Source organism: Lonchura striata, chromosome 15 (genome assembly GCF_050655825.1).
Source record: "Lonchura striata isolate lonStrDom1 chromosome 15, ASM5065582v1, whole genome shotgun sequence".
Classification (NCBI taxonomy): domain Eukaryota; kingdom Metazoa; phylum Chordata; class Aves; order Passeriformes; family Estrildidae; genus Lonchura; species Lonchura striata.
In genome coordinates, this window is record NC_140717.1 from 10,022,501 (window position 1) to 10,038,622 (window position 16,122).

General features: G+C 43.7%; 1 protein-coding gene across 27 annotated transcripts in view; it reads right to left on the reverse strand.

Annotated features, from left to right (window-relative positions):
• Positions 1–16,122, reverse strand: part of FBRSL1 (fibrosin like 1) — a 503,076-nt gene that overhangs the window by 498 nt on the left and 486,456 nt on the right. For 18 of the 27 annotated variants that reach the window (XM_031506234.3, XM_085592726.1, XM_077787189.2 and 15 more), the window contains 8 exons: positions 13,314–13,385; positions 12,712–12,750; positions 11,797–11,868; positions 10,413–10,545; positions 7,236–7,313; positions 5,728–5,811; positions 4,513–4,753; positions 1–2,521 (listed from right to left, as the gene is read on the reverse strand). The exon at positions 1–2,521 is cut by the window's left edge and continues 498 nt beyond it. In XM_031506234.3, the coding sequence (XP_031362094.1) occupies positions 1,288–2,521; positions 4,513–4,753; positions 5,728–5,811; positions 7,236–7,313; positions 10,413–10,545; positions 11,797–11,868; positions 12,712–12,750; positions 13,314–13,385 (1,953 nt within the window). In that variant the 3' untranslated portion in view covers positions 1–1,287. The remainder of the gene's footprint in view (positions 2,522–4,512; positions 4,754–5,727; positions 5,812–7,235; positions 7,314–10,412; positions 10,546–11,796; positions 11,869–12,711; positions 12,751–13,313; positions 13,386–16,122) is intronic. The other 9 variants (XM_085592729.1, XM_031506236.3, XM_077787187.2 and 6 more) reach the window with 3 other exon arrangements.

Genomic DNA, 16,122 nt, shown 5'->3' on the forward strand with positions numbered 1-16,122 from the left:
TTGCTTGCCAGCGATCCTGCCCACAACACAAAAAAAGAGAAAAAAAAAAGGAAAAAAAAATAAGGAAAGGGTCTGCCGCATGGTACTGTGCCAGTTCCATCTGCTTTTGCCAGCTTGAAAAGTAGGAAACCAAAATTCCCTTCCAGGAGCGTGTGTCTTTCTCTTTCCTTGACGAACTGTCCCTTGTGTTTGTACAAAAAAATTCAGTCTCTCTTTTTTTTTTTTTTTGTTAAACACAAGCATCCTTCTTCCTGTTCACATGCCATTGCCATTCTGTCTCCAGAGTTGCGAGTTGGTTGTTTTTGGGTTGTTTTTTTTAATTTTTTTTTTTTTAAACCTTCCTCCCCCCAACATCCACTAAGACCTGCCTCCAAGTTCTTGCATAGTTGAAGTATATATGCCGTACTGAGCTTTCTGAGTGTGAATTTCTGACTGTGACAAGAGTATGAGTTGTAACCATGTTAACAAATAACCAGAGTGGTTCTAGAAACCATTTTTATAAAGTCTACCTATGTTAAGAATTTAATATTGGTGTACATTTATATTAACAGAATATTTACAGTTTGTTTTCTTTTTTTTTTGTTTAAAACAAGAAGTCAAAAAAAATTCCTCTTAAATTTCTGCATAATATAATAAGGCAAAAAACAAACAGTTTTGTACATTATTATTATTATTAATATTTTAATATATATCTGTAACTTCGGTTCCAAAGTACCAAGGTAAGTGATCAATTGGCCTCAGAAGGGAACCTCACAGTGGACTGTAAAACTACAGTATTTCCATAAATAATACTTTTAAGAAACCCTGGGTATTTTTTTCTTAAGGATCTGAGGCCTTTAGAATGCAAATTTAACTAAAAACAAAAGCAAAATTTCTTCTTTTTTTAAGTGAATAAAGAGCACAAAATTAAAAAAAATACAAATCCATTAAAAATGTTTCTCACATTTGGGAAAAAATGTACAAACTTGATATTCTTAACTCATTTTTTTTTAGCACAGAAACAAAAAACAAAACCAAAAATCAATACCTATATATTAAATTCCCATTCTCAGCAACCTTCTTGTTGGAAAGTCCCCAACCCCGTTATTTATGGAAATGTGCTTAACTTCTACAAATTTTACATTAAAAAAAAAAGTTTACAGCAGTGCATTTTGTAAAAGGTTTGTTGTTTTCTTTCTTTTTTTGTTGTTTTTTTTTTCCTGTTTGTGTTTTTTTGTTGTTGCTGTTTGCTTGTTTGTTTGCTTGCTTGTTTTATGTACAGGTGAGTTTAAAATTCAACGCTGGGGACTATCGTGCCTCTACTTCTTTGGGGTTCCTAGAGGGGGAATAGTCCCTGGACTCTGAGTTTGTGAGTGGAGTAGTCCTGCGAGGGGAGGCAGGTCTGGTGCTGCTGGCTGGTACGAGAGGCGGCGGCGCGCTCAGCGCTGCGGTCGGCGGGTTCCTGTTCAAAATCCCGTTGTGCATGGCAGTGGATGGACTCAGTCTGGGGTAATGCATCCCGCTCAAATGAGGCATGAAGGATGGCACGTGTGCCAGGTGGCTTTCGATGGGGGACGAGTGCAAGTGGTGCATTCTGGCACGCTCAAGTTCTTCCCGTAAGTGCAAGCGCTCGCGCTCCTCCACTTGCCGCAACCGCTCCTGCTCTCGGCGGGCTTCCAGAAGGTTCTCGTGGTTGTAGTCGTGTGGTTCCCTGTCTCTGTAGGAACGCTCATGGTCATAAAAGCCAGAGGTGGTAGGAAACCTATGGATAGGATCTGTCCGGAGCTGGAAGTCCATTCGACGGTGCAGGTCTAAGCTCCGGTAGGCATCTCGCAACGGGTCCCTCATCGGGTCCCAGGAAAATCCGGGATGCGGCAGCCTCTCTCTTCCTGACAAAGGGTTCATGCCTATGAGCGGGGTCATCATCCTGCTGCGGTCCAGGACATTCATGTTGTTCATCTGGTGCACGCTGCCCATGGAGATGGGCATGGACGCAGCCATTGAGTGAGGCAATGATAATCCATGGAGAGTGGGCGGTGGGGGATGCTCCACTGACCGGGAGTGCTGGGAAGGCTCAGACCCAACCACTAGCACATCACTGTCTTCCTTCCTCTCCTCCTTGACTTTGATGTCATTCTTAATCTTCTGGAGGTCGCTGGGAAGCTCTGTCTTTCTCTCCATGTCCTTGCTCATTAGATTGGTAAGCTTCAGGCTCTCACTTAGTGCAGGTTTGCTGTATGGGGATACAGACTGGATTACTGGCTTTGTGTTGTCCTCAGAGGGTCTCTTATCATGGCTTGGAGTTTCCTTCACTGGGGAACGGCTCTCTTTGATCTTGTGTTCGGCTATGGGCGGCTCTCTCAGCCGGTCGGGGTGCTCTCGCTCGGGCTCCTTGGACCTCTCCCTGTCCCCGAGGCTGACCTGCCTGATGGGCTCGCTGGAGCTCTGGCTGTTGCTGCGGATGAGATTGCTGATCTGGTGCGTCACTGGGGCTGATGCTGGCGAGGATCTGTTCGAATGTCTGTTTTTATCCATGAGGTCCCTGTAAAAAGACGGAAGGTACATCCTTGGTTATATGTGAACAAACACACTCCTGATGTTGGGCTGTGCTATGCTCTGTTGTACACTTTGAGATTGCTCAGGAAAGGATTTGGAAAGCTCTACAAACATCAGCCACAGCTGTGATGCTGTGCTAAGAAATATGCACGAGCTACCTTTACACACTTCAAAGCAAAAAAAAAAACAAACGTTCACAAATGTAGGACTAAACTGGGGATGTGGATGCAAGAATACTATATTCACCCTAAGACCATTTCACTGAGAAATAAGGGAGAGAAGGATTCTAGACAGGTTATTTTTCTTTAAAGATGCTTATTGTGTGCTCATGTATGAATCTTGCTGCCAGACCTTCTCAGCTGTAAAACTTGCATTCCATTCCTAAAACACGGATCCAGGCACACAAAACAGAAGCCTACAGAAATGTATGCAGGTCCTTCTCACGTAAGTCTCATTGATTGGAAGCAGTCATAACGTGAAGCTGATTTTCCTATGTAAGCGCAAGACTTTTTGTTGTTGGCAGTTCTTGCAGGTAAGCCAGATGCTTCAGGAGAAACATCCTTGAATCAGCCATGAAACTGAGCAACTGAGCTGCGTTTCAAAAGGACCTACTGTGATAAACAAGGGGTCTGATGACAACATCCATGGTTTAGAAAGAAAGGCACAAAGGTTTACATTTCCAATTGCACCTCTGCCTCTGAGCAAGCCAATTAGTCACAGTTAATCCCACCTTTTTAACAGGGGAATAAATAATGCTCACCTTCTAAAAGCACTTTGCTCTGAATGAGAGACACTTTAAATGCAAAATATAATTGTGTGATTGAGAGAACTGCATTATGAGGCTCACTTTGCTTAAGTTTTATGTTTGTTTTTGAGAGCTGTAAGACCTAAGCGCTGAAAGCTGGAGATGTTCTGGGGAGTTGTGTAAGTATTTATCCCTTATGATTACATTTGCTAACCCAGCTTTCTTTCTCTGTGGTAGTCCTGATTGCTGGTCAAGGATGTGGTTTATTAAAACCATGGCCAAATAGGGATGCCAGGGACAGTTTAAGCTAAATTAATAGAAGTGTAATAGAGCTGTTAACCCCTGTGTGAACACTCCTGAGAGTAAAGTAACCTTGGTCTGCAAATGAATTCCACTAGAGCAAGAAGGGATACCTTCCCTAACTGAACGAAATCTGTGCAAGGATGTCAAACAATTTAACATGTAAAGCAAGAAGATTTTCAGCCTATTGCTTCCATATAATCTTGTTCACAGGTACTGCCTGAAGATCTCATTAAAAGCACTCCCGCAAACTACGAACCCCTATCACTAGTCAAGCACACACATCTAAGACTTGCAGGCTGTTATTGCCTACAAAGAAGACTGTTGGAGACAACTGGGCTCTGAAATATAAAGAGCTTCACAGCTTCAAAATCATATAACCGGGAGCTAATGAAGTAACTATAGCCCAGGTGATACAGGCCTGTCATCCTTAATAAGGATTTGCCCACAATGCAATTTTTTCAAATCAGTTTTGCTAATGGATTCATGCACACTGCTCCAGATACAGGCATTTGCATTGTTATCTCGTTAACGTCCAGCTAACATTTGAATTCATCAGCATATCTGCACATTAATGAGAACTATGACTGTCTCCAAAGGACCCATCACAATTTCAGAATACACAGGAATCCTAAAGCAGCTGCACTGAAAACAACCAACTTTTCAGCACACTGAAAACACAGCAACACACTCAATTCCTCAGCCTGGTGCATTTTGTTAACCAACTAGCAGGGACTTGGTTATTGTATTTCTACAGAAGACAAATCCTAAAAGGCAAAGAGGAATTTTTTTGGTGTTGCTAAGTACTTGTGCTTCTCTGAGGAAAAGGCCTATCAGCTGCTTTAAGGATCAGCAACATTTTAGGGAAAATAGAAAAAATACAGAGGAAAAACAGTCCCAGTAGGAAGTGGCCAGAAGCACACAGTGCTCACCTCTCTTTGTCTCTGTCATCCTTGCTCAGGGAAAGGTCCCTCTTCTCGGGCTCCCGCTCCCGCTCTCTGTCCCTGTCGTGGTTTGTCACCGAGGAGCTCCGCTCCGAATCCGAGGGCTTGGGCCACTGGGGAGGTGTTGGGAAGGACGGCGGGGTCCGGTGGAGTCGATTCCATGGCTCATGGGGGTTATTGAAATTCTGCAGGTTTGGGCCATCTTTGTGAGTAAAAATGTTGTTGTGAGCTAGAATAATGGCAGGGGGAGGAAGAGTTAAAAATAATTCAAAGCAAATCATTATACAGACATTTCTCATAATATTAGTCACAACCAGAACTGTCCTTTTAAGGCTTTTTAATGGTGAGGGGGAGCTACTACTGAGTGGAGACACCAGCTCTTTTAAGGCTGTTGTTGGAGGAAGCTTTATACATTTCAATAACTCAGAGACTACTGAAAATGCCCAGCTTCTCTTCTCCCCCCACCCCAGGCAAGGGCTCCAGCACAAAAGCAGTATTTTTTCTCAGCTCCTCTATCTGGCAGAAACTTTAATTTGTGGGTAGTTACAAGCAATCAGCTGCCTGCAGCTGAGGCTTCAGGGACTTTTTTTGTTGAAGAACCCAGACTATTTGGTGGTATGTATGTGTGTGTATAAACACAGAGCTTGGCTGTAGGCTTTTCAGAACAGTCACTCGATTTTCCTCCATCCATCTTCAGCTGATTCCTGTTGCACTGTGAGATGCACAAGCCATGCTCTCTTATGTGTGGCTCTCAAGCATGTTTTGCCTACAGGTAACATGTTTTTGAAGTAGAATTATTTTATACGGATAATTTAAACTTCAGCCAACAGTTACAGAGGATGTCTACACGAATTAGAAGTATCAATAGCTGCTCCACTGTGCATCTTCACTGGTGAAGGGTGTTACTTTAGGTGCCCACAGGGTCCCAGAGCTCGGTGGGGTTTTGCAGCTCCAGTGCCTCTCTGAGCACACAAGGTAGCAACCCTCAGCAGCGAGGAGGCACAGAGAACAGCTACTGATCTCTGTGACATGCAGAAAAGCTCCCACCGCAGAGACCTGGAAATCTTAGGTGCAGTGTTTTCAGATAGGAGAATGGAGGTTAGGAATTAAACTTCTTTAAAAACTACCACCAGCTGCTGTAAATATTAGCATGTGGCTTTTCTGGAAGGGATGTTTGTCTGCAGTAACCCAGCCAGTACTTACTCAGAGCATGACTGCCTAATCCTCCAAAGGCATTGCTGCCTAAGTTCCCAAGGCCGCTGAAGGTGCTTGACCTGCTAAATGGATCTGGAAAGGCAAACAGGGATTTAGCAGGCATTTAGCCAAGAATGTTGGAGAATGAAACGCACCCCTCCCCTTCTTAACGGTTTGAATCCAAGTAGGATTAGGCCAGACTTTAAGCTGATCCTTCTCATTGCAAGGTTCTTTGCACAGAAAATTCCCATCATGTTAAAATGGAGAAGGGATTCAGTGCTCACTCTGCAAACAGGTGCCGTAATAAACTTTTGTATTCGAGTCAGAAGTGAGTTAGAAATTAAGGTCTAATAGCTGAAATTAGGGTGGCTGCTGAGCTATAACTCTTTCCTTATCGGTACTAATAGTAGAAACATTGCAATTGCCTTGAAAGAAGAATCTCAGCAGGCCCCTAGGCCAGCATTGAGGAGATGACTGTCTTGTTTCAGTGCTTTTTTTCCAGTAAAGAGGTTCCTCTCTGAGAGCACATAGCCCATCTCAGGTTTCCACACTCCAGAGACATCTATGGGTTAAATCCTACCAGTGTACTTGTTTTCTTTCCTACTGGTCATCTCTAAACAACACCTTCTCCAGTCCACTGGCTTTTTGACTGTCCCCTTCAAGCCCTTAACTTGCCATGTTACAGGAGGTAATGCTGCTCTCCACTTCCTCACAGATATCACATTTAAAATATCAAGGCAAATGGCACAAATAGCTTGTATCCTTAAGCAAACAGCTATTTTCTTATATACTTATTTAAAACATATGTTCTTGCCCTTCCTCTTTGATCTTCAGTGGCTGAGTGACTCAGTAGAGATAGTTAATTTTGACAGAATGCTCAGGAATTGATGTAAATCTGGGTATTTGCAAGAGAAAAAAAGTCTACTAGGTCATGTGGCATGCCACATTTACTGATTGGATGAATGTTACTAAAACATTAATCAACAGAGCTTGAACTTTAATTGGCAATGAGCTGCTTGTGAGCTTCTAAAATGAGGAAATTTGACAAAATCAGGCTCTACTTACTGCCAATTAGGAAACTGAAAGTCTGGCAAAATGTGCAGAACATCTACTTGCCAGGAACTGTTCCCTGAACTCTTTTAAAGAACCTAGTCAAGACCTTTCATAGGTGGAAAATGGTACAAGAGGAGCCCATTTTAAGCTGGGGCTTGTCTGAGGTATCTGCATAAATTTCCCCCATTTCTTCAGGCACATTCAGGAGCACAGGACTCTACAGGTCACATTTTGGCTCCGGTGCAGTGTCCCAGCAGTGACAGATGTGACAGCTCTGCACTGCCCTCGCCTTTGGGGGACAGTGAGGACATGTGCTAGGAGCTGGCAGGAATGAGGAGCTGGCCAGCTTCTGGATCCTCAGGCAGTTTAAGCCTTTCCCTCCCCTAGTGCTACAGTGCAGGACCACACTGAGAGCCAGGAAGGGGGCAGAGGTACGAGGTGAAGGCAGGGTTACTTACACTTACCTGCCAAGTGGTTCGTAGGCAGGAAACTGCTGTGGTGAGGTGAGGGACCAAAAGGGGTGGTGGCTGGATGTGTTGCACCTGTGAGAACAAGGTCCCTTTTTAGTTCAGGGGCAAGAGACTCCTTGTATGCACAGAGCTCCTGGCCATCACATTCAAGAGCTGGATGCAAAGGCCACATTTAAACGACAAAGGTAGGGGAAGACCCCAAACCTTGGCTGAGTGAGCAACAGGCTGGATTTCCCTGAGAGCCCTACCAAGGAGTCTAACAGGGCACTAGGAGGCAGGAGGAGACCTTGCACTGAGAGCTGCTGCTTACCTGGAGTAACAGGGCAGCCAAGCTCTTTGTCTGACATTTTCAGTCATTACTCCACGTGTACATGAAAAAGGGCCAGCCCAGGTTATGGGCCCAGACAGAAAGAGCTCGGAAGTGACTGATTAGTCTGTATGAAACACCAATTAATGACAGGCACGCAGGGAACATCAATCATGCTTCTCCCATGAGAGCTCCAGCTACGCTCTCACATCTGTCTCTGCATCCACAGGCTCCCCCCTGGTGTTTTTTCCCTTTCCTAGACACTGCTCATTGCCATGGTGCCACACTTCCTCGTGGGAAGAACACCACTGCTGAGCATGCTGGATTACAGGAGGCTGAGGAGATGGGAAGGAAGGGGGTGAAATAAGCAGGTCTGCCCTGTATTTCAAGGTGGACCAGGCTCATTCAGAACACTCTGCTCTTCTTTCAGAGCAGAAAATGAGAATTTTTCTTCCTTTGCAGGCAGGCATACGTGAATCTGAACAGGCTTGCAATCTCAGTGTGAAAAGCACTGGTGTCAGCTGTCACTGGGGTACTTGGTCAGCCCCTGACCTGGCCTTCCTTGGAGTCAGAGCCCAGCCCCTGATAGTTGCTGTGAAACACACTCATGTGTCCAGAGCATGAGCAAACTGCGAAACCTGAGAGGGAGACAGAGCTCTGTGTCCCTCACCAGCTTGGGCACCTCAAACCTAAGCAGCCAGAAAATGAGTTGAAGAAACTTAAGAGAGACCACGGCAACGAGACCTATCTAGTACCTCTCTATAAACATTCTGACTGCTCCAATGCTTCAAGACGGATGGAGACTGTCATCTTTCTAATCCTTTAAGATTTCAAAAGGTGTATAATGGATGGGAGATTTCTTCAAAGGAGACAGCTTACAAACTCCACTACATGGGCTGATAATAAAAAATCCTCCGGAGAAAGCCAGGAGCAGCATTGCAGGCTGTCAGGCAGTTATTAAATAGACCGTCTGCCAGGCAGCCCAGCATCCCTCCTGGAGACAGGTGGCCCTAAGATAACTTATGTCTCCCCCAGTAACCAGGCAATGCAGCAGAACCAATGATTCACATCAACTGCACACGTGCTCAGTAAGGTGAAAAGAATGCCTCAGATATTGTGGAGTAAAAGCTTTATTCCTCCACGTATTCCAGCTGCAGTGTCTGCTCACACTCTTTACCTGGATTTACTATCTGATGGCTCTTGTGATTAATATACTCACAGACAAGTTTTTGTAAGGTTGTTTCTCTCTACTGAAAGTTTTCTATTAGTTTGCCTTCTTTAATGTTTCTGTTTCATACTATTTTTCCTCTTGCTTTTACGAATGAAAAGCAAGCCATGCTTGCATCTTTTAAGGCAAAAAACCCCAGATACCAACTGGACTGGTGCTTTTCTGCCTGTTAGGGTAACTCTGTCCAGAACAGCCTTCAGTAGCAAAACCAGACATAAAACAAGATTCTTGTAATGATAACACAGGACAGTGATAAGAAAACATCTGCTACAGGAAAACAGCCAGAGGTTTGTAAATAATCAGTGCTTATGCATCCAAGTAGATGCAATAAATATCTTGACCTTGTACTGTCAAAACACCTTTATAGTGACCAAAATACAGGGTAGCACCCTACAATGCAGAGCTAGTACCAGCACTGATTACATGTGGTAGAAAGGTGCATTTGATGCTTAAGAATTTCCATCCACAGGTAGAGCAGAAAGACAGACTGAAGCACTGGTGGAGGTCCTGAAGGTTATTTGGCATCTGCATTTGAAACTCAATTCTCACAGAAATTTCAGCTTGATTGTCATCTGTTGCTTTTCTGTCATTTTTGGGACTGAGTTCAAAACAGTTCTAAAGTCATTAATTTCCACAGGATTGAACCAAGGCTGAATATGACCATGTCTGCACTGAGTTTTTCTCACAGGTGCAACATTGCATCATAAAACCAGAGTAACACCAGTGAAGAAAATTACATTATTTGCCCATTAATTACATACATACAGAGATAATTTACATCTTGTCAATTGATGCAGCTCATTCAGAATGCAGACTCTGGCATCTCAAACTCAGAGAGAAAATGTGAAGAAGTTGAGAAGAAAGTTAAATTTGAGAATAAAAGCAACATTTAGCATTTGGTAGACAGATGTCCACATGAATCCATGCTGGCATCCTGGACCAGAGAGCTGCAGTCTGTCATGGTCAGAGACATTGAGAACAACACAGTGAAGGTTACTGTCCTTTGGTAATAGTGTATTTGTAATTACTTCTCCAACAGATTGGAAAACAATTGATCAGTGTAAACTGTATTTAATTGTTTGGGACTTTTTGTAAATTCAATGTATCATTTTAAGCCCTGGACTTTTTAACACATAGGGGAATTTTCTATTTAAAAAACAAACACTTGACAAATACATCTGTGATATTTTCAATGCTGTTATTGAAGTTTTCCTTTTACAAAAAAAACCCTTGTTTTCAGAAAACAAAGAAACTTGGTGAGTGGAGGAGCTGCTAAGACTAACATGGCAAATATAAAAGCAAGAATGAGACTGGGGCCACTTCCAATCCTGTGCAATGGAAACATTTTCAAGTGTTTTGTCAAAATTGCTTTTAAAAAATCCCTCTATGGCCCATTAATCAGGCAGATAAGAACCAGCTGCACACACAGGACTGTGGGTCAATTGCTGCAGCTCAGTGATGTGCAGAGGATCCTGCACTGGAGGTGGTGGCAGAGCCCTGGTCACAGCAGTGTTTCTTGCACCTCTTGAACCAACCTTGCTTCTATTTTTGAGGCATATGTAGCTGTAAAGTCATGCAGGACATACACTGAATGTTTTTGGTTTTTTTTAATCAAAAAGGAATGATCTTCCCTTACCTGTGGTAGAAAACAGAGGCCTGGCAAGATCTTGTGGATAATGGAAGCCTGGAAACACTCCAGGGGCGGGAGGTCTGCTGAACAGGTCAAGTTTACCACCTATCTCTAGCTTGTGGGGATCCAGCTGCATTTGCTGTCAAATGATATAAAACCAATCTCATTATATACTTCCTTTTTTATGGGGAAACAAGAGAGGGAGTTAAGGCTCATTCCTCCTTAGCCCTGCCAGGGAGCATTAGCAAGAGCGACGGCAGCGTCCCTGCTCATGCTGCGCAGCCGTGGCCGCTCTGCCGGGCTCTGCAGGGCCACCCCACCCCGCAGCCTCTCAGCTGCCTGCCCCATGCCCCATGGCAGCCCAGGGTCTGCAGGGAGCACTCAGCCTGCAGCACAGCCTGCAGCGGGAACACGACACACCGAGTGCACGGCACCCCAGGAGCAGCCGGTGCTCTCAGCCTGACAGAAAACACTCTGCAGGCACAAAGCTGCCGACAGAAGCCTCGAGAGCTGGGTGATGGGCTCGTCTGTTCTACCTCTCCAGTCTGAGAGAGACGGTGCCATTCCTGCAGCCAGGACAGCTCAGTGTGCAGGAAAGGGGCAAAGGATGAAGGAAGCTATGAGGCTCCTGCAGAGACTGTTTTTATCCTTGCCCTGTAGAAGTGAGCATGGCCAGAACTACACCTTAGTTGTAGAAGCCTATGAATAGCTTAAAGATTATGTACTTGCTTATAAAAGTATATGGACATACACCCCTTCCAGAGGCACCTACTTAAGCAGAGAATAGCCTTCATTAATGGGCCAAAAAAACGACTGCAGGAGCTATGAAAAAATAAAATCTACACGAGTCCTTTCATCAGCTATTCTACCTGCCATAGGGAGCCTAAAGCCTGCAACAGCACCCCAGGGTACCTACATCCTGTTACCTCTCGAGTGTTAAACCCCCTCCTTCTGCCCACCATCACAGCAGCACAGGAAGCCTCAGAACCTCTAACACTGATGTTATCAATCTACTCTGCTGCTCTCTGCTCTGTAATGTTCTTCACTGCATTGGCCATTTCATTACCTTCTCCACAGGCGGTACTAATGCAGAAGGGAAGCGACATTAAATGTGCATGCTTTGTAAAAAAAAAAAAAGACTGACTTGGGGAAATTACTCTGCCCCTCACTTTCTTCCCCTCTTTCTGGCTGTACACCTTTCCACACAGCTCCTTTGCCCTCAGATAAACTTTACAGTTGCTACAATAAATGTTAAAGGAGTGTAAGTATTAGTTAATCAATACAGGCAAGCTTGAGAATCACCACAGTAACTGCTTCCTGCCCATTACTCACTCAAATACAATCTATAAGCTAAAAGACTTGGCTTTGTTCCAGAAACCATCTGAATTACCTTTATCTTTTGCTGGTGATGGTAGATCTGCCAGGCGATCTGTACATGAACCGCACACCACTTCCCGGGTTTCTGCAGTGAAAAGCACAAGAATTTAGATTAATTTATACGTTAGCAATCTACATCAGATAGAACATTTCATTTCCCTTACTGTCAACCAGGCAACCAAGCAATGAGAAAGGCTGATTACTAAAACGGCACAATGGGTGATCAACATTTTCTGCTGTACTGCAGCAGATGATGTTTAAATTAAGAAGGAAACAGGAAGAATGTGGGATATCTTCCCCATCTCATGGACATCTGAGATCCTGCCTTGTTCTTTCCTACTTGCACTCCCCCCTTCCCAAATTGAAATGAATGGCAGCAAAGAACAGTATGCCATGCCTAAGAGAAAGCAGCTAATGGTTGAGAGTTCTGTTTCTGAAAAGAGCCCTGTTTATTCACCCCTGCTGCACTGCAGGCTAAGTCATGTGTGGTTATTATGGCTACTGGCTTTTGGGGAGGGAAAGGGTAGGGACAAACAATCCCCAGGATGAGCAGTGCCACAGCTGAATAAGTCCCTATTTTCAGCTGAGCTATGGTACTCACTGTTCCACTGTTTATGTGGAACATCAGCACACTGACCTAGCCACCACGAATCTGTTCACTGGTGAATGTCTGCCCATGCTCACAGTCATTTATTTCTGTGACCCTCATTTCATGCCGTGAACTATTAATGCACATAAATGGATGCAAAATAAAGCTGGGATTCAACCTAAATGTTATTAATCAGAAGTGGCAGAGAGCGAACTTGACATTTTGCTTGAAGTAAAGGATGAGCATGAGATTTTCTACTGGACATGTTAAATTTCAAAAGCACATGCACAGTATTCCAAGTGTCTGTGTTTAAATATGTATATAAAATTCCCCACAAACCTTACTTACTCTTACTGGAGGTCTATAAGGGTCTGACACCTATGGAAAAAGCAGAAATAAAACAATCAGTTTTTCTAAAACTAGCCAATATACAGAAAGGTGGGGAACTTCCTTCCTCTGAACAAATAAAAGCATTTAGAAAGCAACGTTCCAGAGAAGTCCCCTGTGACAGAGGAAACCTAAAAGGCTTAAAGAAGGCTTAACACTTCTCTTTCATTCCTTGAACCAAACTCAGCAGAATTTTATGATAAACAAAGCAGCTTCATGCCAGCAACTGAACAGTGCCAGTGCTTTTCTGAACCTTGTAATTATTCTGAAATAGAGCACATAAAAGTACTCTCCAAGCAATACTTAGAGGAAAGACACTGAAGGGGTTTCCTGCCCCATTTTCTTCTGACTTTTGAAAGAAGCCAATACATCCCTTTGAATTCATGACTGGTAGAGATTGCTGTCTCACCAGAAAAAGACACAACCTCTCTCCTCACTGCATATTCCCAGAAGGCCAATTTGCTTACCAGCTTGCTCTCCTTTTTTTATCAGCAATCACTGTGTTTACTGTAAACCCAGATAAGCTGAAAGGAAGTTTATATATTGTTGCCTACCCCTGGTGTCTTCTGCAGCAGCGTATGGTGGACTGTGCCTGGTCTACCTGCTACATCAATAGGGTTTGAAGTCTGAAAGACAAGAAGAGAGTGTGAATAATACTGTATCATACCAGTGGTACATTTAACATCTCTATCTGATGTTAACAGCATTAATTAGTCCATGTTTGCACTGTGCTTTGAACACGCATATTGCTACATTAGTGCTAAATGTTATCTCTTACTGACAGCCAACAGCATTTAACCACCATGTCATTTATTATTATTGAGCAGTAGTAACAGTGTTCCAGTAGCACCCCTAAGCACTGCTGAGATCACACCCCGTTGTGCTGTGCATGTGCATGGGAAGAGACAGTCCCTGCCCCCCAAGCTTATTCTTTAGACAAAACAGGCAGGAGGTGGGAGAGAGAACAAGAGAGGTGGCCTGACTTTCTCCATTTTCTAGGCAGCGACCAGCACAGCAGTCAGGAACAGAATACTTGAGCATCCCAGTCCCATATTCCACACTGTGGACCATGGCCCCTCTCTGACTGGGGATAGGTAACACAATGCCTGAACCAGCAACAGCCCATCTATTTGCTTCAACAAGGCAAAAATGAGAAACCTTAGAAGGTGCTTGTGGGTCTTTTATAGCTTTGCATTGTTTACCCCATCATTTTCCTGCAAGAATTAAACACCTCATTGAAGGAATCCCTGTTCCTCCGGATCCCACCTGTTGTCCTGTCCTAATGATCCCCAAGAACTCGTTCATCTCCTCACTCTGGCATTCATCCATCTCCCACTCCCAGAGCAGCTGCACCTGGTGCCTCTGCACAGCTGAGTGCAGAGGGGTTAAACCTCATTCCCCAAGAGATTATTTCACTCATGTTTTAGGTCAAATTATAGCAGATTTCAAACAGTACAAGGCATGAGTATAATCTTGGGTGTAGGAGGGAAGGTAGGTTTTAGTTTGTCCAAGGCTATGTAACTTCCAGACTCATTAAAGAGTGAATTCTCTTGTGTGTGTGTGTGTGTGTGTATAGGTAAGTCAATGCACTCCCCAGGCAGATCAGAACTCTCGGGGCCTCTCTGACAGCTGAGGTAGATATAAGGTGGCAAATAAGTTACAGCTTTCATAGAGACAAGAGCTTAAAGATCACAACATGTTAATAGTATGGTGTTATCCTGTCCCTTTGTCCCCTGGAGAAAGACGTGAATGCTTCCTCCAGCAAAGTAAACTGAATACTTCTGACCTTTTCAAGTTCTTAGCTTGTGAGAAATGGCCTTCAGGAAACTCACTGAGAAATTTACCGTCAGCCTGGATTTATGTGCAGTGGACTCACACTCATAGCTGTAGGCAAATGACATGGGAAGGGGAAAAACAAAACCAAGATCTCTGCTTTGGAAAGCAAGAAGTGCAGGAGTCAGAGTGCTAAAGCCAAATCATCATGTCTGTAGTGATTATGCAGGCTTTAGTCAAACAGCTTGGGAGGGAGAGACCATGGAAGAACGATGCAGTAGGGATGACTGGAGTGGCTTTGCCAGTTCAGCTCTGCCTCCACTGGGAAAGGGGAAAGTAACATGCCAAAGCAGCAGATCCATTTTTCAACCTATTCTTCTCTTTTTCAGATGTTAGATTGTATGTAAATACTGCACTGTGCAAAGATCAAATGATGTCAGTGATTAGCCATGGCACCAGAGTGTGACCTTGCACTGCTTAAACTCAAGCTAGCAAATGTTGGATGTATCTAAAATGAATTAAAAGGTAGTTATAACAATACTAGGAACTGCTTAAAAATGTAAAGGGTCTGTGCTCACTTTTTATTTCTCACTATGTAACTTCTGCTTGGCCTAATGCTATTTTACAGTGAAGATGGAAACTAGAAGAATGTGCCATTGGTGTAGCAGCAGCTCCTCATGAACAGGAAGGAGCCTTATGGTAAAACAGCCCTGGCTGCACGTGAGCAAAACGTGTCCAATTTCACCTTATTCCTGTGTAGTAGTACATTTAATGTGCTGCTACATTCCTGAAGCTCTTGTTCTTGGAAAATCAAATTCACACCCTGACTACTCAGGGCCTGTAAGGACTCCCTGTCATCCCTTGCAAGGGTAGGAACAATTAACAATGGCAGACAAACTCCATCAAAGGATGGCCATGTTCTGTCCCTCTTGTTCCTTCTGCTTCCATGAACTGCTCCTTCTTTAGGCCTGCAGCTACCACATACAAAACTGTCTCTGAACAAAGCCATTTTAGAGACTCTGCTATTTGTAATGTATCCCTAAAACAAAATAATGTCAAGGATTTGGTAGGCTCTGAGGAAATCATCTGGATTCCATTAAAAGCATTAAGTAAAGAGGGAAAGTTGTAAAAGGCCTTATTTACAGCAGTTGCTAATTACTGACTTCCACTGACATCAGTGAGACTGCTGAGGGAAGCACATCCCTCAGACCTGCCTGGTGTGGATATGGAAATCACCTTCCAAATGCAAACAGGAATGGCCTGGCTACAGTGCTGCTCCCTCAAGCCTTATTACACAGTAGCAGAGTTCTATGGAAATGCAGTTCAAGATAAGAAATCTCTAAAATCACAGCATGTAAGGAAGCTGAACATGTCACCTTACAAATGGAGTATTGTGCTCCATTTTCAAACAAATGCTATATAGATACAATCCATTATTTCTTGTTTGGAGAGATTTAACAGTTTTGGTACATTTTAAAATAGTTAATAAAAAGAATATCTCTGGGAGGGAAAAAAAAAGCAGTGCACATCACAGAATTTGCCAAAAAAATGGGGGTTATGAAGGCAACATTTCTAAATGCCAATCAGTGC